Source organism: Oryx dammah, unplaced genomic scaffold (assembly GCF_014754425.2).
Source record: "Oryx dammah isolate SB20612 unplaced genomic scaffold, SCBI_Odam_1.1 HiC_scaffold_25, whole genome shotgun sequence".
Taxonomy (NCBI): Eukaryota; Metazoa; Chordata; class Mammalia; order Artiodactyla; family Bovidae; genus Oryx; species Oryx dammah.
The window spans coordinates 47,280,872-47,305,475 of record NW_024070209.1 but is presented as its reverse complement, the minus strand read 5'-3'; the positions used below and the strand labels follow the sequence as shown (position 1 = coordinate 47,305,475).

General features: G+C 46.4%; 1 protein-coding gene across 1 annotated transcript; it reads right to left on the bottom strand.

Annotated features, from left to right (window-relative positions):
* Window positions 1–1,558: 1,558 nt before the first annotated feature.
* On the bottom strand, window positions 1,559–20,259 carry CD8B (CD8b molecule). The gene is made up of 6 exons (XM_040224260.1): window positions 20,172–20,259; window positions 16,378–16,737; window positions 10,910–10,999; window positions 7,516–7,605; window positions 5,480–5,516; window positions 1,559–2,285 (listed from the first exon to the last, which is right to left on the bottom strand). Exons 1-6 carry the CDS (start codon window positions 20,212–20,214, stop codon window positions 2,273–2,275), a joined length of 633 nt encoding a protein of 210 aa, XP_040080194.1. The 5' UTR covers window positions 20,215–20,259; the 3' UTR covers window positions 1,559–2,272.
* Window positions 20,260–24,604: the final 4,345 nt, after the last annotated feature.

The following is a 24,604-nucleotide window of genomic DNA, read 5'->3' as shown; positions in this document are numbered from 1 at the left end:
CTGCAATGCAGGAGACCCAGGTTCAATTCCTGAGTCGGGAAGATCCCCTGGAGGAGGAGATGGCAACCCACTCCATTATTCTTCCCTGGGAAATTCCATGGACAGAGGAGCCTGGTGGGCTACAGTGTGTGGGGTTGCAAAGAGTCAGAAACAACTGAGCGATTAACACTACACTTCTAAATAGGGCATCTTGGAGCAAAGTAAACCCTGGAGGACTCTGGTCTAGCTTAACCCAGCCCTTTCCGCTGACCCGTCAGCCTCAGAAGACAACCTGTTCTCTTGACCTCACAGTTGGTGGGCAGAAAATGTTTGCTTCTCTTCCGCACTTCCTTCATCTAAGCGTTTCTGACTCCTATCCACCACAACTAGACCTGCCCGGCCCTCCGACTCCACAGGGAGCCTTTCAGATGCCAGAAGATGTTTCACACCAGCCTGAGTCACAGTCACATTCTGTGGCTGCCAGAGGCCTCTGCATGGAGCCTGGTTTGTCATTGTCTTTCTTAAATTACACCTCCCAGGCCAGGGCAGGCCAGGAAATGCGGGTGGGACTCTCTCCTCCTTTGACCTGGGTTGGGTGCTTCTATTAACATGGCCAAAGGTTGAATTCTTTGACCCGATAGCTCTTAAGTTGCTCAGGTGCAGGCTGGGAAACTAAGATAAGATCCAGGGCTCTTACGACTTCTCCATTCCAGCTCAGCATCTTCTCCTCGTAGCTTTGTCCTCTGATGACTGAAGCTGAGAGACAGTAAAATATTAATAGACATGCGGCAGAGACCCCGAGGTCTCTCACCTTCCCCCACCTCTCTCTTTTTATTTTTTGATATGGGTCATTTTTAAAGTCTTTATTTGGTTTGTTACAACGCTGCTTCTGTTCTATGCTTTGGTTGTTTGGCCAGGAGTCATGCAGGATCCCAGCTCCCCAAACTGGGGAGACTGAATCCGTCTCTGGCGTTGGAAGGTGTAGTCCCAACCACTGAACCACCAGGGAAGTCCCTCTCACTTCTTCTTTGGTTCAAGTTCTCCTGCCTCATGGCCAGGCGTACCCAGGGTTTCATGCTCAGTAGAAATGAACAGGTGCTAGTGAAAGCAGTTTGGGGGTTGGACTGGAGCGGGGGTTGGCCCTGGAGGCACCTGCTTCTTGGCTCTAGGTGCCCTGGGTGCTTCCATCCCCTCCAGGTTTTCTCTACAGCTACAAAGAGGACTACAGCATGTTTGGGGGCAAATGAGGGTGCTCTAATGGTAAAGAACTCTCCTGCCAATGCAAGAGACATAAGAGATGTGGGTTCAATTCTGGCTTGGGAAGATGCCCTGGAGGAGGAAATGGCAACTCACTCCAGTATTCTTGCCTAGGGAATCCCATGGACAGAGGAGCCTGGCAGGCTACAGTCCACAGGGTTGCAGAGTAGGACACAACTGCAGCAACTTAGCATGCACACACGAGGAGCTTGATGCAGAATGAAGCCATAGTCATTTTAACCTCGTTAATTGCTTTTTAACTGAGCACAAACATCTTTGCCGCATAGATGAGCTTTTGCGCATTTACATCACAGGAGCCATCTGCATTTTTTTACTCAAGACTTTATTGTTCAACCAAGATATTATCATAAAAGGAACAGCGAGCAAGAAAAGAAATATATAAACCATGGGAGGGCAGAAGTGAAAGTGGAACTTCCTAGTGGGAGATCAAGGGCCCTCTTGTCTCCCAGACCACAAGTTCCTGCCCAAAGGAGGTCCTCAGAAACTGAAGTGACCCTGAGAGCCAGATCAGCCCCTTGGAAGCCTCATTTCCAATCTGGGTCTGCCCTCAGGGGCCACCCTGTGGAAAGGGTTAGCCCCGGAAGACCAAGGGGACGCATCCCATCACCATCCCATGAGAGATTCGGGTCTCAGTGTCATTGCCCTACCTGGGCAAAGAAATGTGGTGGCTGGACGGTCAACACAAAGTTCCCAGCCCAACCCAGGCTGAGTTACAGGAGCCAGAAGTGGTGCACTGGGCGCCATTCTGTACTCAGTCCTCCAGAGTGCCTTGCAAGTAGCAGGAAGTGCCGTGGGGTTCTGAAGCCTTCTCTCTAAGATTGCCAGTGATCATGTAACAAGTAGATCCCATGCAGGAGGCCCATAGAAAGAACTTGCTGTAGTTAAAAACAGGCAGCTTCTGCGGTTTCAGTGACATTTCCATAGCTGAGTGTGTCCATTCTCTCTCATTTTTCTGGATCTCGCTCATCACTGACCAATGTTTTTGTAGCGGGACACCAGAAAACATATTCTCTGGTCACTTGTAAAACCTTAAAACAAAGGGAAACTTGTAAAACCACTTATTTTCAGGCAAATGCTATTGAATTTCCTATAACAGAGATAAATAGCTCCTCAGGATGCAGGGCTCCAGTCCCAGTAAGTAGCCTAGGGCCAAGAGTTTTGTGTTAGAATGTTTTTAAGGCCCATCTTCGTCATTAAAGAAAAATTAAAGATGCCTGGAGAAGGAAATGGCAACCCATTCCAGTATTCTTGCCTGGGAAATCCCATGGACAGAGAAGCCTGGCAGGCTACAGTCCATAGCGTAGCAAAGAGTTGGACATAACTTAACAACTAATGCTAACACTTTCACGCTCAGGATGGATTTTCTAGCTCCAAGTCACCTTTTGAGGAACTGCCTCACTTTGTACTGCTTTTTGTAAACATAAAGACAATTGTTTAAGACACACACACAAAATTTAAATGCTTAAAAAAAATGCAGCCCTAAGAACTCTAGCTTTGAATGGTGTTACCTCTTGAGGTGCCTTCTAAGATAAGCAATTCACCCATGTGCATTAAGGGACCAGAGGAGGATGACCTGCTGACGTGCTGGATGATTTCCTAAAGCCAGTTAGCAGGTGGGGAATGTCTGCCCCAAACTGCAACCTGAATTTGTAACAGCTGCTCTTTGAGTCCCAGGGACTATTTCATCCACACCTGGATCGTGAGAGGAAATCCAGAGGTGGTTTCCAAACTTCTTTTAGCCTCAGACCCTTTTGTTCAACGACATCTTACAGGTTAAGTGTAACTATGGGCAATGGATGAGAGGAGAGCTGTTTGGAATGAAGAGGGTGAAGGGGCTCAGGTCCCACCTAGGGCCACCCCCAGCCCCTTGCTTGCCTGACCTGATCCTCAGCACACCTGGGTTTGCCACAGCATGAGGTCTGGCAAAAGACTCCCCCTAAACTGGCATCAAATCACCAGGGGAACAAATTAAAACAAAGTGGTGGGAGGGAGGCAGAGTCACAGGCAGTACCCTGACGGGGAGACATTTTCCATAAAAGGTCACCACAAGGAAGATACGAAGGAAACACACCGGAGGTCTAGGGTGAGACAAAAACTCTTAAGTTACTGTCTCCTAAATGTGGGGGTGTTTCTAAATCTAGCACATGAAGTAAAAATTGCAGACCATCAAAATGATCATCGAAGGACTTCCCTGGTAGTCCAGTGGTTAAGAATCTGCCTGCTAATACAGGGGACATGGGTTCGATCCCTGGTCCTGGAAGAGTCAGCTGCGAGGCAACTGAGCCTGTGCACCACAACTACTGAGCTCACACTCCAGAGCCCAGGAGCCCCACCTGCTGAAGCCGACGTGCCCAGAGCTTGTGCTCTGAAGCTAGAGAAGCCACCACAATGAGAAGCCTGCACACCACAACTAGAGAAAGTCTGCTGACAGCAATAAAGACCCAGTACAGCCAAAAAAAAAAAAAAAAAAATCATCAAAAAAATATGAAATGTAGCAGGCATGTATAAGCAACTGTATAATACAACATGTATAAATATACACAAATACAATGTATATGATAATGTAGAACATATAGTATAGTGAGTATATTTGAAAATTTATAATTTCAGAATATTTAAAAGTACATTGTGGTCTTCCCTGGTGGCTCAGTGGTTAAGAATTTGCCTCCCAATGCAGGAGACACAGGTTCAATCCCTGATCCAGGAAGATCCCTCTTGCCTCAGGGCGACTAAGCCCAGTGTGCCATAACTACTGAGCCTGTACTCTGGAGCCCAGGAGCTGCAACTACTGAAGGTCGAGAACCCTAGAGCCTGTGCTCCGTGAGAGAAGCCACTGCAATGAGAAGCCCTTGCACCACAGCTAGAGAGTAGCCCCTGCTCACCTAACCTGGAAAAAACCCTGTGTAGCAATGAAGACCCAGCATAGCCAAAAATAAGTAAATAAATAAAAATAAGCATTTAAAAACTACTCTGTATGTTGCACACCTGAAACTACTATAATATTGTATGTCATTTATAATCAACAAGAAAACATTTTGTGTCTTGGTTGTTGGGCTTGTAAAATTGTCTTTTGTAAGTAGCATGAGCTGGTGCTTGGACTCCAAGAATACAGGAGCCGAGCACTTGGAAGGTGTTTCCCCAGTAAGTCCTTACAATAGCCACGTGGTTGTTACTGCTGTCCCATTTTATAGATGAGGGATCAGAGGCTCAGAGAGGTGAAGTGACTCGCCTTGACAGTCACAAGCATGGTGAGTAGCAGACAGAATTCAAACCAAGATCTGCTTGAATGGAGCCAGAGCTCTTGATCCTCAAACTAGGCGCAGGAACTTTCTTTTTTTTTCAAACACCTCTACATAGAGGGGAATGTAATTAATGAGATAGGTAAATGTGAAACTATCTCTGTTTTGAGGCAGAAAAATCAGTCCAAGGGCACTGCCCATGTCCAAATAGTGGTCCAGAAGCCCTTCAGTATGGAAGCAGCAAGCAGCCTTGGCTTCTGCTGGAGCTTACACAGTTCAGTGGGCCTAAAGAGCAAGCTTGTTGCCCCTGTGTCTGTGTGACTCAGCGCCCCCGGTGGATTTGCTGACTTCTGGGACCCAGGTGGGGTCAAGTGCAACACACAACACTAGCCAGGAAGGAATTCCACTGTTTGTGGGGGTCAACTGACTTGTCTTCAAGTTACATTCTGCTCTCTACTGCCCAAAACACTTTGAGGAGGTCTTGATCTGTAAAAATAAACCTCTTATGTCATGCAGGACCAAGTTTAATGAAAGAACAGGTGGCAAAAGTTTGGGATATCCTACTGGTTCTAACCAAGCAGGAGTTGATTGTTTAGTCAATAACCTATAGTGGAAAAGAATCTGAAAAATAAAATATATATAACTGCATCACTTTGCTGTACACCTGAAACTAACGCAACAATGTAAATCAACCATATTGCAATTAGGGAAAAAAAAGAGTTCACTGTTATCCTCAGAAAAGCTAAGAGCTAAATCTCATCACACTTGACATAAAATTAAACAACTAGCCAGTATTCTGTTTGCTTAGTTTCTCTCTTTGCCTGAACTCCATCACCCCATCTACTTATACAGCGTGTGAGTTTTTGAAGGTGGTGTCTGGCTGGGGCTCCTCAGATGCCTGTGAGCAGCCGCCAGGGGTGAGAAAGCCAGGGTCACACCCAGGGCTGCAGGCTGGGCACTTCTTTAAGACCTTAACCACTTACTGTTTTAAGAGACGAAGCCGGGCTCTCATCTGCAGGCCTGGAAGGAGAAAACAAAAGTGCTGGTTGATATGGGTTGTGAACTGCAGATACCAAGCCCCAGAGAGCAAGCAGAGTGATGACAGGGACCTCGAACACCTAGAACCACTTCTTTTGGTTCCAGGCTCTGCTCCAAACATTTCATGGGTTTTAACTCCTTTAATGCTATGAGTTGAAATTTATTATCTCATTTTGCATACGGGGAAACTGCTCTATAGAGCGAGTGTGTAACTGAGTAACTTGCTTAAAATCCTGTAGCTAGCGAGTGATTGTTTGTATGCCCTTGAATGCACCATCTTGCCCTTCACGGCAGGTCATGAAGGAGAGGCTGTACAGACAGGTGGTCTTAAACCAGAGCTTGCGGACTCTGGGGGTGTGCAAGATTTCCCCTTGGAATGTAAGAAGGAAATATGAGCATGTGTATTTTCATGTTTATCTCATCCTTTTTATTTCTTTTTTTTTTTAATTTTTTTTTCATCCTTTTTATTTCTGAAGAACATTTAATAATATACACAGTATTCAGTTGGCCAAAAAGTTTATTTGGGATTTCTATAAGATGGTACAGAGAAATCTGAACCAACATTTTGGCTAATGCAACATATTAAATAAACCCAGGTAATGTAAATGTTAATAATTTATTAAATAAATATTATAAGTATATATTAAATATATACATACATAATATATTAAAAATACAGTTAGTTGCAGTTAGTATTTATAATTAAAAGATTTTTTTCACTGATGAGTTCATTGAGCAAAATGTTTGCAGACCCCTGAGCTCTAATGGTTCTTAGAATGAAATAAATGGATCCTTTTTTGGGTGGCAATTATATGCAAAAGTGTGCACACTATGCATTCCCCTGTAGGGGGGTTCATAATTGTGATCATATGTTCAAAGGGGTCTGTGACTTTTAAAAGAGCCACTGACCTAGTCCATGTTCCAGTGGCCCAACCCCTCTCATTTTATAGAAGCCCAGAGAGGGGTGAGTGACTTGCTCAAGCCCAGAGTGGCACCGGTGAGGAGAGTCAGGAGTAGAGTCTGGGGCTCTGAGGTGCTGGCCTTCCCTGAAACTACCCTGAAAGTGAAAGTGCTGGTTTCTCAGTCAAGTCTGACTCTTTGTGACCCCATGGACTGTAGCCCACCAGGTTCTTTGTCCATGGAATTCTCCAGACAAGAATACTGGAATGGGTTGCCATTCCCTTCTCCAGGGGATCTTCCCAACCCAGGGACAGAACCCAGGTCTGCTGCATTGCAGGCAGATTCTTTACCATCTGAGCCACCAGCTCCCCTGGGGGCCCATAGAAGGAGGTGATCCTACTTCTGAAGTGGCCAAGAACAGCAAACCATCTCTGAGTTTCCCAACAGCCTCAGGGGAGGATTTCTAGTTCTGGGGAGCGAAATGCAACCCCCAGTGTAATTTCCATGCACTATTTCCACCCCAACTGTTCCTGGGTGTTCCTGCTTATAGAGTACATGCCCTGGGGCAGGACTTTACAGAAACAAGCCAGGAGGTAGGTAATATGGTTACCCTGGGTAGGGCAGCTGAGCCTCAGTTGGGCCAGGGCATCTGCCCAAGTCGCTAGATCAAGAGTTGAATTCAAATCCAGGTTTGTCTGACTCCAGAGATGGGGTGGTCTCTGACTCCTACAGCTTGGCCTCAGGCCAAGAATCACTTCTCAGAATTATCATGGGTTTGGGGTTGGAGGAGCAAACTTCCCACCAGGCTGCCACCTGCCCAGTTCCCCTAGAGAAGAAAGGACCCTCGGGGACACATCCAGCAGCAAAAGGAGTCACCATGAAGACCCAGGCTTGCCAGGTGGCTCAGTGATAAAGAATCTACCCGGAGAAGGAAATAGCAACCTACTCCCGTATTCTTGCCTGGGAAATCCTATAGACAGAGGAGCCTGGCAGGCTACAGTCCTTGGGGTTGCAAGGGTAGAACACGACTGAGCGACTGAGCAAACACATGTACATGGCAGCCCAAGAGGGCACAACTTACAGCGCAGGTGGATGGCCACACCCAAGGACACCAGAAGAATCAGGACACCGGCCACCAGGAGGCCGATGATGAGTGGGGAACAGGACAGACCTGGAAAATACACGCATGTTGAATGAACATTTGAGACATGCAGATAAATACAAAGAAGGAAAAATCCACAGGAAGCCCCACCCACCACTCAGAGAATACCACTTTTTTGCACGCTTCCTTCTAGTCTTTTCTAGGCTCTTTAAACATATTGAAATCATTTCATATACAAAACTTCAGGAAACTGAAAGTGAAGTCACTCAGTTGTGTCTGACTCTTTTCGACCTCATGGACTGTAGCCCACCAGGCTCCTCCATCCATGGAATTTTCCAGGCAAGAATACTGGAGTAGGTTGTCATTTCCTTCTCCAGGGGATCTTCCTGACCCAGGGATCAAACCTGGGTCTCCCACATTGCAGTCAAATGCTTTACTGTCTGAGCCACCAGGGAAGCCCAATCTTCAGATCCCACATTCAAATTTAAACAGTTAATAAACTCAGTAGCTACTTCTGTTCAAAATGAGATAGACAATTTGCATGCCTGTTAACGGGATTTTTATTATTTATTTAAAAACATTTTTAATTTTAGAAGAAATAGCTGAATATATATTCACTGTAGCTCCTTCACAGAAGTAACTACCATTGTTAATTTGCATATACATATATGTAATTTATATAGACACATCACATACAGTTTTTTTTTAATTTATGTTTAATTGGAGATAGTTGCTTTACAGTGTTGTGTAGGCTTCTGCCATACATCAACATGAGTCAGTCATAGGTATACATAGGTCCCCTCTCTGAAACCTCCCTCCCACCCCTCTAGGTTATGACAGATCACCAGGTTGAGCTCCTTGTGCTATACAGCAATTTCCCATTACCTCACACTGGTCAGAATGGGCATCATCAAAAAGTCTACAATAAATGCTGGAGAGGGTGTGGAGAAAAGGGAACCCTCTTGCGCTGTTGGTGGGAATGTAAACTGATACAACCACTATGGAGAACAGAATGAAGATTCCTTAAAAAACTAAAAACCACTGCAATCCCACTGCTGGACATATACCCTGAGAAAAGCATAACTGCAAAAGACACATGTACCCCAATGTTCATTGTAGCACATATAGTTTTAAAAATACAGAGGCTTATACAGTACAAATTGTTCTGAAACCAGGCTTTTTTCTTAAACAGGCCAGCATATTCTTTTTTCTAACAGCATGTCATCTGAAGTATGGCTGTACCATGGATTATTTAGCCATTAATGTACATTCTGTTTGTTTTTTGCATTTTACAAATAAGGCTGCAGAGAACATCCAGGTATATTTCTCCCTGTGCAGGAGCCTGCCCAAGGCAGATACTGAAAACAAGAACAACTCACCATAGACTATATCCATTTTCAATAACGGATACTGTAAAATGCCTTCCAAAAAGGCTTCACTGATTTCCATTCCTAATCACCAGTCATGTACCCTGCCTACTCCTGACATCATCAGAGATTTTAATTTTTGCAGAGCAGTGAGTGAAAAATAATATTTCATTTCAATTTTCTACTTGCCAATTTCAGCCTATTTTCATGTATTGACCATGCATGATTTTTCTTCTATGGGTTGCCTATTTGTCCTTCTGCCCATTTTGTAAATTATGTAAACAGCAGAGTTTATATCAAATATAAACTGATACCCCAAATCTTTCTCTGATACTCTTTCTTTCCCTGTGACTGGTCCTTGTGAGTAGCAAAGCAGGAAGAATCAGGACCCATGGGTAAAAATGGCAAGGCTGCCGACTGACGCCCAAGGTTGAAAAAGAGTTTCGGATGTCAGAGAAGGGGTAGAACGTTTACTGAAGATCTGTTACGTGTCAAGTACAGTACTAACTGCAAACTTCCATCTTGTGAGGAAGGAAGGGATTACTATCATTTTTATCTCTCATTTTACAGTTCAGAAAAAACAAGATTCAAAGAAGTTCAATTACCTGCCCAAGGCGATCTGGATAGTAAAAGCAGAGCCTGGATACAGACTCAAGTCCCCTGAGTTCTACAGTCCCTGCCAGTCTCATGGCTACAGCTTTAGGGCAGAAGAGGTGGTGGGGAGGGGCGGGGTGGGGAAGGGAGGAAGGAAATGGCATGGGCTGCTCTTGGGGAGGGTACCACCATCACCAAGGCTGGATGGTGCCACGCGGAGAGGAAAGTTTGGGGAGAGGCCCTGGGAGGTCCTTTTCCCTTCTGAGACGTGAAGCTTCTGTCTGCCTCCCTCTCATCTCCACGGGTTTCCTAACCTGGATGAACCTCAGAAATGTGATGTGAAGTGAAAGAAACCAGGCACAAAGACCATATACCATATGGCTCCATTTGTACGAAATGTTTAGGAGAGATGAATCTATAGCGACAGAATGTAGATTAGCAGTTGCCAGGGGCTGGGAGGGGGACAGAGATTAACTATAAATAGGCACAAGGGATCTGAGAGTTTGATGGAAACGTTCTAAAACTAGTTTGTGGTTATGGTTGCATTACTCGGGAAATTTATTAAAAATCACTGAGTCGTGCACTTAAAGTGGGTGAATTTTATGACATGCAGATTATGTCAGGATAAAGTTTTAAGTAATGGAGGTGGGCATAAGCTGCAGGGATGTGGAAGGTAGAAAGACCCCTTTCTTCTGGGCGGAGAGGGGTCAGGGGAGGCTTCCTGAGCTATGACCTGAACGAGAGACCTAGACACAGCTAAAGGTCCTCGGTGAAGTGTGATCACCTGCCCAAAATGTGACTCCAGGGAAAGCTGCTGCTTGCCTGTGCACCACAACTAGAGAAAAGCCTGGGCAGCAGTGAAAACCTAGCACAGCCAAAAAACAAACAACAACTTAACAACAACAGAAACAAAGATTAATGCTGCTGGGAACATTCGTGTGCAAGTATTGGGCAGATAGATCCTTCATTAGGGGCACGGGTAGCTTAGTGGTAAAAAAATCCGCCTGCCAATGCAGGAGATGCAAGTTCAATCCCTGGTTGGGGAAGATCCCCTGGAAAAGGAAATAGCAACCCACTCCAGTATTCTTGCCTGGGAAAGTCCATGGACAGAGGAGCCTGTTGGGCTATAGTTCATGGGGTTGCAAACAGTCAGACACGACTTAGCGACTGAACACTGAGTCCTTCATTAAGTTTTGTCCTGTGACGATTTACGAGTGTGTCCCCCACTAGAATATGAGCGACTGGAAAACAGCACCGCTGTCGCACTCAGCTCTCCTTTAGACTCCAGCTCAGGGGCTAGAGAAACAGGCTAGAGTCCACACTTGGGAAGAGTTTATGGAAGGAAGGGAGGGAGAGAGGGAGGAAGAGTGTTGGCTGTGCTTCTGAGAATCCGGAGGAATGGGAGAACTCACGTTTCTGAGTCACCGGGTTTGGGGATCGGCACACTTTCTTTTTAGGGCTGGTCTTCTGGGTTGGCTGGGGAGAGGTAGGAAGTACCTCAACTGCAAAAACAAGCAAGACACATGTCTTAGCCAGGTAAACAGCAGGTGGACTCAGAGACAAAACTTACAACTGCATGTCTGATACTCAGGTATTAAAATCCTTCTCAGTGTTCCCTAGGTTGTCACGGGCTTGAAGGTCACAGATTAATGGGATTTTTGATCTAGTAATTCTCAGATGGATCTGAGGGCTCAGAGATGGAGGTCAACTTGGTGTCCTGGAGAGAGGGGCTCTGGAGCCATCCAGATATGAAAAGACCCCTGATCAACCACTGTGTGGACTGCAAGGAGATCAAACCAGTCAATACTAAAGGAAACCAACCCTAAATATTCATTGGAAGGACTGATGCTGAAGCTGAAGCTGAAGCTCCAACACTTTGGCCACCTGATTTGAAGAGCTGACTCACTGGAAAAGACCCTGATGCTGGGTCAAAGGAGAAGGAGGCAGTGAAAATGTGATTAGAGAGCATCACCATCTCAATGGACATGAATTGAGCAAACTCCAGGAGACAGAGGAGGACAGAGGAGCCTGGTGTTCTATAGCCAAGGGGTTGCAAAGAGTTAGATTCGACTTAGCAACTGAACAACAGTAATGACTAGGGCCAAGTCCTATTGTTTCTCTGTGAGGTGACCCCCATCTCCTTTCTAAGGTGGTTGTGAGAATGAAAGGGAACAGTGAGCCCAGCAAAGTGAGTAGTATGGATGGCTTCACCTCGCTGAAGATCTTGAGCTACATCTGGAGTCCCTTAACCCTTGGCACGACCAACCCCCAAGCCCTCCTCCTTGTGTGAATGGAAGAAGCTGGAAGAAAGGAGATGGTGGACAATACCAAGCAGGTTGGGAGGTTGTGTAGGTTGAGATTTTCTTTCTCAGCCTCAGTGGTTAAGAATCTGTGTTTCCATGGTAGGGGGCACAGGTTCGATCCCTGGTCAGAGAACTGAGATCCCACATGCTTTGGCACTCAACCAAGAAAAAAAAAAACAAGCAAACATATGTTATCAGAGGGACCTTTAGACTAGTCTTAACCTTTAATTTCAAAGGTGAACACTAGTGATGTAAGGGACCCCTACAAGGCCCCACAAAGGAAAGAGCCCGCTGGGGTCCGCAAGCTCCTCTCCTGACTCCTGGTGGGTAACGCCTCTCTTTCATTCTAATCCACTGTCGTATGACTGAAGTGGTGGGACAGGGCAGGCAGACAAGCCCACAGGGCAAAGGGAGACACCCAAGGCTCGAGAATCCAACCCCTTGCCTCTGACAGCTGGGGAAGGACATTTCACTGATTTTCTGCAAAATGGTAGGAGAGGGAATTGTGTGACACGTGAACTTGGGCTCTAGAGTCAAGGGCACTGGGAGGGGCAGCCACTGTTTGATCCTTTGGGTCTGGCATCTTCCATATAAAATGTTGACCCTCACCACCCTGAGACATGGGCAGTAGAGAAATTGTGCCCCCTGCTCTGCATGATCTGGGGGGTTTCAAGAAGACCCAGCTAACCAGAATTAACCCTTACCAAGCTCCTACCTCATGCTAGTGGTTGTGCCAAGCAGGTCAGCTTAAGCTTACTGAACCAATAACTTTGGGGATGGGCACTAGTTTCTCCATTTTATCCCCAGAAGCCTTGGCTCAGAGGGTTGAAATAAGTTCAAGTTGCTTATTTGAACTTGCTCAAGTTCAAGAGCCAATAAACAGCAGGGCCAGCATCTGAGCCAAAAAATGCCTATATTAGATTCTCGTACCACACATTGCCTAAGGGCCAAATGTATTTTAACAAAAAGTTAAGCACGGGGACTTCTCTGGTGGTCCAGTGGTAAAGAATCTGCCCTGCAATGCAGGAATCGTGGGTTTGATCCCTGGTCAGGAAACTAAGATCCTACATACCATGAACAGCTAAGCCCACGTGCTACAAATACTGAGCCTGGGCTCTCTGGAGCCTGCCCCACAACTAGGGAGCCTGAGCACCGCATCAAAAGAGCCTGCGTGATGCAGTGAAGATCCCACATAAGGCAACTAAGACCTGATGCAGCCAAACAAATAAATAAATAAAATTTTAAAAGTTAGGCACCTCAGGTAATCAGGGTGTTGAAGGAAACGGTTGTAAAGGGGGAGAACAGCCTTAGTCTCATGTTCTGAAAGCCTGGGAGGAGCCCAGCCCTCAGCTGGGGTGTCTCAGCCTGGCCTTCCCTTAGCCCTTTTAGTCCTCACTGCTCCGGAAGTGTTCATCTCCCTCCTTCCTACAGGCTCCCATTGGAGCAGCAGTGAGCCTGCAGGGGGCAGATCTACAGACCCCAGTGGCCTGGGGCTGTTGGGAGGTTTGTGGGGGAACTTGTTCTAATTTTTGTTTTAAAATTTTTGGCCACACCACGTGGCATGTGGGCTCTCAGTTCCCTGACCAGGGATCAAACCCACATCCCCTGCCTTGGGAGCATGGAGTCCTAACCATTGGACAACAAGAGCAGGATTTAATGTCTTCTTGCCCAGAGTCAGGAGTCCTTTATTCTTCTTGATCACCCACCCTCACCTTCCCAGGTGGTGCTAGTGGTAAAGAACTCACCTGCCAATACAGGAGACGTAAGATACGTGGGTTTGATCCCTGGGTCAGGAAGATCCCCAAGAGAAAGGCATGGCAACCCACTCCAGTATTCTTGCCTGAAGAATCCTCATGGAGAAGAGCCGGGAGGACTACAGTCCACAGGGTCGCAAAGAGTCGGACACGAATGAAGCACCCAGTTCAAATCTCCCCACTTCTCTCCTCTTTGAAAAGGGCAGGACTTTTGAGCCCATGGTGTCTTGACATGCCTGAAAAAAAGCCTATCTTCCCCCCAATACTTTCTCTGCCATCCAAGTGCATGGTAAGTTGATTTAGTTGTGTCCAACTCTATGCGACCCTAAGGACTGTAGCCTGCCAGGCTCCTCTGTCCATGGGGATTCTCCAGGCAAGAATACTGGAATGGATTGTTCTGCCCTCCTCCAAGGGATCTTCCCGACCCAGGGATCAAATCCACACCCCTTATGTCTCCAGCATTGGCAGGCAGGTTCTTTACCACTAGCATCCAAGAGTCCTCTTTAAACTGTCCTGAACTTCCAGCCAGAGCGTGAGCTCTTGCTCTGGAGTCCCCATCCCCGGGGAGATGATACAGTTGGGAGCATGTGTTTGGGGAGAGATTGCCCTTCCTGGGGAGCCAGGCAGAGTCAGGGGGTTGGGAAGATCAAAGCCAGGAGCGGGCAGGTAGTGGAGGAGGTGGGGGGAACTTCTGAAAGCCAGTTTTTCTTATTTCACCATCTGCCTTTCTTAGCCCCTGAAATCTCTTGAGTGGAAAATGTGAGGCTTATAGAGACAAAAATAATAAACCAAACTCAACCCCCAAACTCAGAAGAGCCTAATATTCAATACAAGAATCAGTTAGCACCCATCCCTCCAGGGATGCCTCAGCTTCTGGTGCGAGAGTTCTCCCCATCCTCCCAACCTCCTGATTTAAGACCCAGGGCAGGAAGGGACAGTTTGGGAGATGGACACATACACGCTGCTGTATTTAAAATGGATAACCAAAAAGGACGTACTGTGCAGCACAGACAACTCTGCTCAATGTTATGTGGCAGCCTGGATGGGAGGGGAGTTTGGGGGAGAATGGATACATGTCCATGTATGGCTGAAACCCTTTGCTCTTCACCTGAAACTATCATAACATTGTTCATCGGCTATACCCAATACAAAATAGAAAGTTAAAAAATAAAAAAGATCAGAGGCTGGTGACATGTGAAGAGGGCATCACTCTGGCTTGTGTCTTCTTAATTATGTTGCTATGTCTGCACCTCCCATGCCGAGTGATCCAATTCGTGGGGGCCCCCTGTCACTCTCAATGCTCCAGCCTGAGAAGATCTCAGGTGAGAGGGAAGCAAGATAGCGGGAGGCCCACTGGGGGTTGGCCTTGACTATGAGTTAATCTGGGGAGGGGGATGAAGCCAGACGTTGGCCTTTGAGAATTCCTTTTCACCTTTGATAGTTTAATCCTCACTGTCCAACACAGCAGCCACCTGCCAAATGTGCTACAGAACACATTACTGTGGCCAGTGTGCCTCGAGATGTGCTGTACATGTAAAATACATATTGAGCACTTAGTACGAAAAGAAGATGTAAAATATATCAGTAATTAATTGCATACTGATTTCATGCTGAAATAATAATATTGTCCATAAACTGGGTTAAACAAAATGTATTATTTAAATTAATTTCACTTGTGTCTTTTGACTTTTTTTGAATGTGGCTACATTGTAGGGTTTTTTTTTTTTTTCGCCAAGGTTTGTGGGTCCTAGTTCCCTGACCCAGAATTGAATCAGGGTCCTACGCAGTGAAAGTGATGAGTCCTAATCACTGGACCATCAGGGAACTCCCTAGAAATTCTTAAATTACATCTGTGGCTCGAAATATATTTCTACTGCACTTGCTGACTTAACTTCTGAGGAACTGCAGCTTCTAAGGGCCAGAGGGAATCATGGAGGTCCTTAGCAGTCCGATGATACAGATGGGAAAACTGAGGCCTGGGGAGGGGAGTGACCTGCCCATGGGCACATGGTAAATTTGCAGCTGGGTCTGGGGTCTAGCCTCCTTGCTCCCTGCAACTCTGGGCCCCCACGCACAACATGAATGCTCTTGTTGGGTATGTCCAGGCAGCAAGAATATTCTTTCCCTGTGGGCACACTGGGAGGGGACTTCTAGCAGGTGTCGGGACTTGGACCAATCCAGCCTCAGCCTCAGATGGGCCTAGAATGCCACCCTGTTACTGGAAGAAGCAGCAATGCTCCAAAGTATCTCATCTCCAATGGGAATCAAACAGCACCTGCCTCCCAGTGTGGTCGATAGCATGAAATGAAATAACTACATACAACCTTTGCACCAGCTTGGCTCTGGGTTATCGTTACTCTTAACAGTAGTGTTAGAGAATGAGGCTTATGGTTGCCAGGGGAAAGGATGGAAGGGAGGGATAGCTAAGGGGAGTTTAGGATGGATACCCACGGCTATATTTAAAGTGGATGACCAACAAGGCCAACTGTACAGCACTGGCAACTCTGCTCAGTGCTACGCGGGAGCCTGGATGGGAAGACAGCTCGGGGGAGAATGGGCACATGCATATGTGTAGCTTCCCTGTTCACCTGAAACTATCACAATATTGTTTGTTAATTGGCTATACTCCAATACAAAATAAAAAGTTTCAAATACAGCTTTCAGTCATGAAAAAAAAAAGACCAGTAGCGCTGTTGCTCCTGGAAGTCAACCCCTCCCTCCAAGTAGGGCTCGCTGAGAATGGGAGCCGTCCCAGGACATGGCACGCACTCAGCGCCCAGTAGGTACTCAGTGCTCATCTGCAGCACTGAGCAGGATTCTTACCCACACTCAGCTGAGTTCCTGTCCCAAAGATCAGGTTGGGCATCCCAATGACCATGCAGAAGTAGACACCACTGTCAGCAGGCTTCACACTTTGGAGCTTGAGCGTGTTCTGGAGAGAATTTCCAAGCACAGTCAGCTTCTCCTCGTCCACCTCCTTGCCATACACAGTCTTTTTGGCGGACTCCCAGTAGGCCAGGAACTCATAGTGACTGCTAGCGCTCAGGGCCTGGTGCAGCCGCAGCCAGTAGATGCGTGTGTTAGAAAGTGAGGTTTTGGTTTTACAGGACAGCATCACCGTCTGGTTGGTCTGAACCATCAAGGATGCAGGGGTCTGCACGAGGGCCAAGCTGCCGTGCAGAGCTATGAGAAGCAGAAAGAGCAGAGACCATCAGCACCTTTTCTTGGCTGGGGTTGTGGGGTCCCAGAGTCAAACATGAGAGGAGAAGTGATGAGAGAGCCTGCCCGCTTGCAGGGCCCAGGGGCTGTGTGAAATACAGCCGGTAGTTCCCGGACTTAAAGCATCCCACCCACCAGGGTGATCATCTCAGGCAGGTGTTCATGAAGCCAGCCTGACATAGGGGACAGGGGAAAAAGTGCCACTTGTTGACTGCATGCTTCTATGTCTGGCTCTTGGCATAAGTTACCTCCATCAAGCTTCAGACTTGCTTTAGGATTTTTATCCCCACATGAGGAACTGAGGCCTGAAATGCCTTCTTCAAAGTCCTGCGTACAGCTAATAAGTGACCCAAGAGTCAAAGTCAAGCATACAGTCTGAAGTCAAAGCTGGTTGCCTTTCACCTTGTTCTGTGGCCACTCTATGAAGACTTTCAAAAGGTGCCAGGTGGCCTAAGGAAACCCAAGTCAAGCTCAGAGAGGAGCTCAGAATTACTGGCAGAACACCTGGCTGCTCTGGTCAACCTACAAGAGGACCAGTCGCTGTCTCCAGACAGTGACAACAACCAGCAACGGGAGCTCACTGTCCCCCATAGACACAATCCCAGCCCACTACTCCCCAAGCCAGTAATTGGGGAGTAATGCATCCCCATTCCCGAGTGGAGGGACAGACACCCCAGAAGAGGTTCTGGGAGTTCACTTCAGTCTCAAATGGGAAGCCCCTGCAGGTAGGGCCATGATCAGGAGGCCCAGAGCAGAACTCACAGACCTGGCCTTGAACCCTGCCTGTGCCCCACATCAGTTGTGGCATCTCCAGCAAGCTGTGGACCCTGTCTCCTTCCTGGAAAAGGAGGGCGGTTTGATGCTGCTGTCTTGCCTACCTCCCAGGCTTGTTGTTGCTGTTTAGTGTTGTTGAGTGTCTGACTTCTTTTGCGACCCCACAGACTGTAGTCTGCCAGGCTCCTCTGTCCATGGGATTCTCCAGGCAGGAATACTGTACTGGTTTGCCACTTCCTTCTCCAGGGAATCATCCCAACTCAAGGATTGAACTGGGATCTCCTGCATTGGCAGGCAGATTCTTTACCACTGAGCCACCTCCAACACTCAGAATGTCCAAAAAAGCACTGCAAACTGAACCTCACTGTACTAGGGTAAATCATCGTCTATGTGACACCTCTCAGCAGTTGCTACTGGAACGGAACCTGACTTGGTAAAGCTTTCATTTTAGCTGTGGGGCAGAGAAGACTCTGCAGACCAGGACCTAGATCCGGGAGCACTGAATCCCAGAGAAGATATAGGCCTGGATGGGCAGAGGGTGTTTGTGTGTGCATGCGTGTGTGTGCATGTGTGTGTGTACCCAAGCCTTTCTGAACCCACATTCATTAGAAAAGACCCTGATGCTGGGAGAGATTGAGGACAGAAGGAGAAGAGGACGACAGAGGATGAGACAGTTGGATGGCATCACCGATTCAATGGACATGAACTTGTGCAAACCCCAGGAGATGGTGTGGGACTGACTGAGGCCTGGTATGCTGCAGTCCATGGGGTCGCAAAGAGTGGGACATGACTTGGCGACTGAACAACAACAAGCCCACATTCATAATCCTACTTGGGGCTCAGGTTCCTTGGCCTTGACCTTCTTTAACACTGAAGAAGCAAACTTCTGGACTCCCATCACAGATCACTCTAAGCTTTTACTCCCACTGAGAATGAAGATACCTGGGGCCCAAGTGGCTAATGAGCCTTCTCTCCTCTCCCTGAAAACCATGCTGCCTTTTTAGCAGAGTAGAGATTCTCCATTGTTGGGAGTCATTGACCTCCTGGGGAAGACAATAAGAACCGGATAGGGACTTCCCTAGCATCCAGGGATTAAGACTCCACCCTTCCACCGCAGGGGACACAACTTGAATCCCAGTTGGGGAACTAAGATCCCAGATGCTGTGTGGTGGAGCCAAAAGTAAATAAATTTTAAAAAAGAACTGATAATGCCAATATTTATCAAACTGTGCTGAACATGGTTTATGCATTATCTCATTTATTCTCACCAAAATTTTCGGGAGGAAATAACACCTATTTTACACACGAGGAAACAGAGGCTCAGGGAGGTTAACGACCTGCTTAAGGTCATACGGCCTCTATGTGGTAGATTCAGATTTAAACCCAGGTCTGGGACCCCAGAACCTAAGCTTTGTGCCCCTCTCCGAAATGAGGAAACCTGTGATCCTCTCTAGGATCCCGGTCACAGGCTTATGCGCACATAGTGGGGTTGAGAATACACAGACTTCCCAGGCCCTTCTAAGAAAGCCCCAATGGGCCCCCTCGAGAGACAGACAGGTCAGAGGGGCTTTGGGGTCTTTGTGGAGATCCTTGCCTGCGTCCTGACTCGAAGACTTCCTGGCCCAGACACACCCTGGTTTCTCTCGCACCCACTTGCTTTTCAGCCCCTGGAGACGGAACCCCTGGCTGTGGTCCCAGGGCCAGGCCTTGCCACGGGCATGGTTTCATTTGATTCGTTTCATCGTCTCAGTCACCCGGTGATCCCGCTCAGAGGGACCTGCTCTTTCTAAAATGATCCGAAGTAACTCTAGTCGCTTTGAATGGCCTAGACTAGCTTCTGCTAGAGATGCCATTGAGTTCACTAGGTCAGAGCCAGGCTGGCAGGCTGTGCCACCTTGGCAGGAGGACCAGTTTGGGAATTTTTAGATTAGAGAGCAAATCAACCACAAGTTAGTGGGCAGTTTGGAGTGGGGAGGGATTTCTTCTACAAGACAGACTGCCTGGGCTGGCCAGAGGGACAGACTCCCTGCTCTGTTCTTGTTCCAATATTCCAACCCCATCGCTGCTTGTTCTGGAAGCTACACTGCCCACAATACCCACCCCCGGGGAATATTCAGGAACCAAGTCACCCTAAGGGGGCACCCTGCCACACCTGTCTGAAAACTGGCAACAGCCTGGTATTTGGCGAACTGTCCTACAGATACTTCCCCGGAAGTAATCAAAATGTGTCTATGGAACCTTGGGCCAAGAGATGGGCACCAAAGCCAGAACTGGGGCCCTGGCATATGTCCTTCCTCTCTAGACCTCCCCATCTCTTTTCTTCTTTTCCATCTCCTTCAACTCTCCCTCCTCTCTTCCGGTCTCTGTTTTCCTAGGTTCAGGCTTTGGGGGCAGAAGTGGCCTCAGTGCAGAGGCTCCGGGGACTCCTAGGGGTAATGGGCTCCCTGGGAGGTTTTCTATCCCCAGGGACCGAGGCTGCCTCCCGGGTGCCCCCGAAGATCGGGGGCCTGGGTACGGCATCCTGCGGGGACAGCTTTGCCTAAACTTCACGCCTCAGGCCCTTCACGCGCCCAGCGCAGAGCCCCAGCATCCAGCCCCGCGCCCCCAGGGTATCCCCGCGTTACCTGCCAGCAGCGCGGCGAGGAGGAGCCACAGCCGCGCCTGCATCTTGGCTTGCTCGGGACACCGGGTCCCAGCGGAGCTCGGCTGAGAAGGTCCGGGCGGGGCAGTTGGTGGCGGGGTGGGGGTGGAGGAGGGAGCGGGGAGGGAGGGCCCTGGCCGGGGAGAGGGCGGGAGTCTGGTGTGAGGATGGGGAGGTCTCCGCCCTCATCCTCCATGCATTTCAAAGGTCTTGGCTGCGTTTGCAGTAGGGAGGCTACGCGCCAAGCGATCGCGCGTGTGGCATCGCCTTCTGCCCTGGGAGGTCAGAACAGGGTCATGACTCCATGTGACTCCAGATGAAGCAGCTGAGGCTCAGAGAAGTCAGGGTGCTCGGGAGGGTCCCTCGAGAGTGCTGATGGAGCATGACCCCAACTCCGGTCACTTACTTCCTTTTTGAGTCGTGACTTAACCGAGAGAGCCTTCTGGGTGCCCCTGGGCCAGCAGGGCCCGGAGTGACCAAGACCCAGGCCCTGCCCTCAAGAGCACACACTTGAGAGGGTGAAAGAAAGCTAACTAACAGTGACACAGAGTCTGATGCTGAGAAAGGTGAGCTGGGGCGCTGGGCTGGGCCAGGGGCACATCCAGACCTTGACCTTCGGAGTCCGGAAGAGCTGAGAAAACTATCATGCTCTCTCCACCTTTCTCACACGTGTAATTCCTGTTAAAATAACACTGAAATGGGAAGTCAGCAGCTGATCAACAAAGCTTCCCTGGTGGCCCAGGTTGGATCCCTGGGTCAGAAAGATACCATGGAGAAGAAGATGGCAATCCACTTCAGTATTCTTGCTAGGGAAATCCCATGGACAGAGGAGCTTGGTGGGCTATAGCCCATGGGATTGTAAGAGTCAAACACAACTTAGTGACTAAACCACTACCACTATACCTAGGATTATAATTGCTATGTTATGTAGCAATTCTGTATTTAACTTTTTGAGGAGTTTTTACAGCTATTTTTATAGCAGCTATGCCATTTTACATTTCTACCAACAATGTATGAGGGTTCCAGTCTCCCCACATCCTCACAAACACCTGTTACTTTCTATTCTTTTTTTTTTTTAATATATCCATTCTAGTGGCTGTAAGGTAGTATCTTATTGTGCTTTTGATTTGCATTTTCTTAATGACTAATGATGTTAGATATCTTTTCATATGCTTCTTGGCCATTTGTATTTCTTATTTGTATGTCTATTTAAATCCTTTGCCCATTTAAAATTTTAGGTTTTCTTTTTGTTGTTAAATTTTAAGAGCTCTTTATATATTCTGGATACTAGACTCTTCTCTGATATATGATTTGCAACTATTACCTCCCATACTGCTAGCTGTCTTTTTACTTAGTTAATAATGTCTTTTAATGCACAAAAGTTTCAAATTTTGATGAAGTCCAATATTTCTATTTTTCTTTTGGTTTTATATTTGGAATCAATTGCTGAATACAAGATCATGAAGATTTACCCTGAAATTTTCTTCTAAGAGTTTTATAGTTTTAGTTCTTATAATTCAGTTATTGATCCATTTTGAGTTCACTTTTATATACAGTGTGAAGTAGGGGTCTAACTTCATTTTTTTTGCAAGTGGATATCTAGTTGTTATGGCGTTATTTGTTAAAAAGACTGTTCTTCCCCCATTGAATAATCTTAGTATGCTTGTTGAAAATCAGTTGACCAAAGGTATGGGATTATTTCTAGACTCTCAGGTTTGTTGCATTGATGTATATGTCTACCATCATGCCAGCAACACATCGTTTTGATTAGTGTAATGGCCAATTTTATGTCAACTTGACCAGACCACAGATACCCAGATACCTGATTAAATGTTACTTCTGGGAATGTCTGTGAAATTGTTTCTGGAAGAGAGTAGCATGTGAATTAGTGGGCTGAGTAAAGTAGATGGTCCAACCTAGTGTGAGTGAGTAACATCCAATGTGTTGAAAAGCTGAGTAGAACAAAAAGGTGGAGGGAAGTTGGATTTGCCCCCTTTCTGCTTGTCCATCTGTGCTGAACATTGATCTTTTCTTGCCCTTAGCACTCCTGGTTCTCAGGCCTTTGGACTAGAACTGAAATCTACACCATTGGCCTTCTGGCTCTCAGGCCTTTCTTTGAACAACAAAACCCAGTACATGCAGTTGTGTAGTAAGTTTCAAAATGGAGACATGTGAGTTGCCCAGCACTGTTCTTTTTAAATTTTTGGGACCCCTTATATTTCCACATGAATTTAAGAATCAGCCTTTCCCTTTCTGCCAAAAAAAAAAAAAAGATGTTGAAATTTTAATGGGATTTGCCTTGAATTTGTAGATTGCTTTGGGTTATTGCCATTTAAACAATATTACATTTTCCATTCCATGAACACAGAATATTTTTTCATTTATTAAGGTCTTCTTTATTTTCCTTTAGCATTTTATTTTTTATTTCAGTGTACAAGTACTTCACTTTTTTGGTTAAATTTATTCTTTGGTATTATAGTTTTTTAGATGCTATTGTAAGTTGAATTATTTTCATTTCCTTTTTAGATTGCTCATTGTTGGTGTATAGAAACAATGATTTTTGTGTGTTGATCTTGTACCCTACAACTTTGCTTAATGTTTATTAGCTGGAATGGTTTTTTTTGTGTGTGGATTCTTGGAGATTTTCTACATACAGGACCATGCCGTATGAGAACAGAGGTAGTTTTCCTTTTCAATTTGGGTGTCTTTTATTTATTTTTCTTATCTAATTGTGCTGGTAAAACTACCAGTATAATATTGAATAGCAATGGGTGAAAGCAGATAACCTTGTTTCATTTTTGATCTTAGGAGAATGACTTTCACCACTGAGTGTAATGTTGGCTATGGTTTTGCCATATACGTGTTGATGAAGTTCCCATCTATTGCTAGTTTTCTGAGTGTTCTTACCATGAAAGGGTATCGAATTTTGTCAAATGCTTTTTCTGTTTTCATTGAGATGATCATGTGACTCTTTTTCCCTTTGTCCTATTAATGTGGTGTACTACATAGATTAATTTTCTTTTGTTGAACCCCTGCATTTCCAGGATAAATACCACTTGGTCATGATGTGTAATCTTTTTAATATGTAGTTGGGTTTGTTGTTGTTTAGTCGCTAAGTCATGTCCTAGTCTTTTGCAGCCCCATGAACTATAGCCCGCCTGACTCCTCTGTCTGTGGAATTCTCCAGGCAAGAATACTGGAGTGGGTTGCCATTTCCTTCTCCAGGGGATCTTTCTGACCCAAGGATCAAACCTGTGTCTGCATTAGAAGGCGGATTCTTTACTGCTGAGCCACCCAATAAGCCTGGGTTTAGCTTGCTAAGATTTTGTCAAGAATTTCTGCATCTATATTCATAAGGGACATTGGTCTCTAGTGTGAGGCTTTGTGCCAGTTCGACCACTGAGCTGCTTTGGCTTGTGAAAGCTTTTAGAACTGAAGCCATTCCTGTGCTGTAGCCAGTGCGGCAAAGGTATTAGTGACTGAATCATCAAAGCTGAGCCACGTTTCCAGTTTACTCTCCAGCCTCTGCAGGCTGTGCTGATCTAGAAAAGCTTTCTTGCTCTCATGCCTTCCGTTCAGCAAACAAGTAGTTTTCTCGATCGTATGCTGGAAATGACATACGATTTCATCATGGGGGAAGATGATGTAGACTCCTGAGCTTTCTAGTCAAGAACTTTCAAGTTAAGGAGCTCGAGATGATGCAAAATACATTTGAAACAGCTCAGTGGTTCTTGCCTCCTGATGAAGCAAAACTAGCTTGGATCCTCCTAGAAAGCCCTCACCATTCAGCCTAAATCTTTTCCCAGGGACTTCCCTGGAGATCCAGTGGCTAAGACTCCACACGCCCAATGCGGGGGACCTGGGTTCTATCCTTGGTCAAAGAACTAGATCCCACATGCCAAAATTAACATATGATGCCACCAAATAAATAAAATATATTTAAAAAAGAAAAACCTTTCCCAGCCTCCAGACACAGCTTTAGATATAACTATTCATAAATTCTTCCCAGATTGCCAGTTATTCCTTATTTGAATCTTAATCTTATCTCATACCACAACTTGTCAGCCTGTAAACTTTACAAGGTGTGGTTTGGGCTGGTGTTTTCCAACCATTTGTTACTCACCTCTCACTTTTATTTTTCCAGATTATGTCTTTCAGGGTTGCATTTTCTTTAAATTGACTTTTAAAAGAAAAGCTTGAGTAAGTTTTTTAATTTTTAAATGTTTCTTGAAACATAGTGGATTTACAATGTTGTGTTAGTTTCTGCTATACTGAAAAGTGTATCAGTTATACATATACATGTGTGTGTCCTCACTCAGTCATGTCCGACACTTTGTGACCCTATGGACTGTAGCCCACCAGGCTCCATTGTCCATGGGCTTCTCCAGGTAAGAATACTGGAGTGGGTTTCCATTT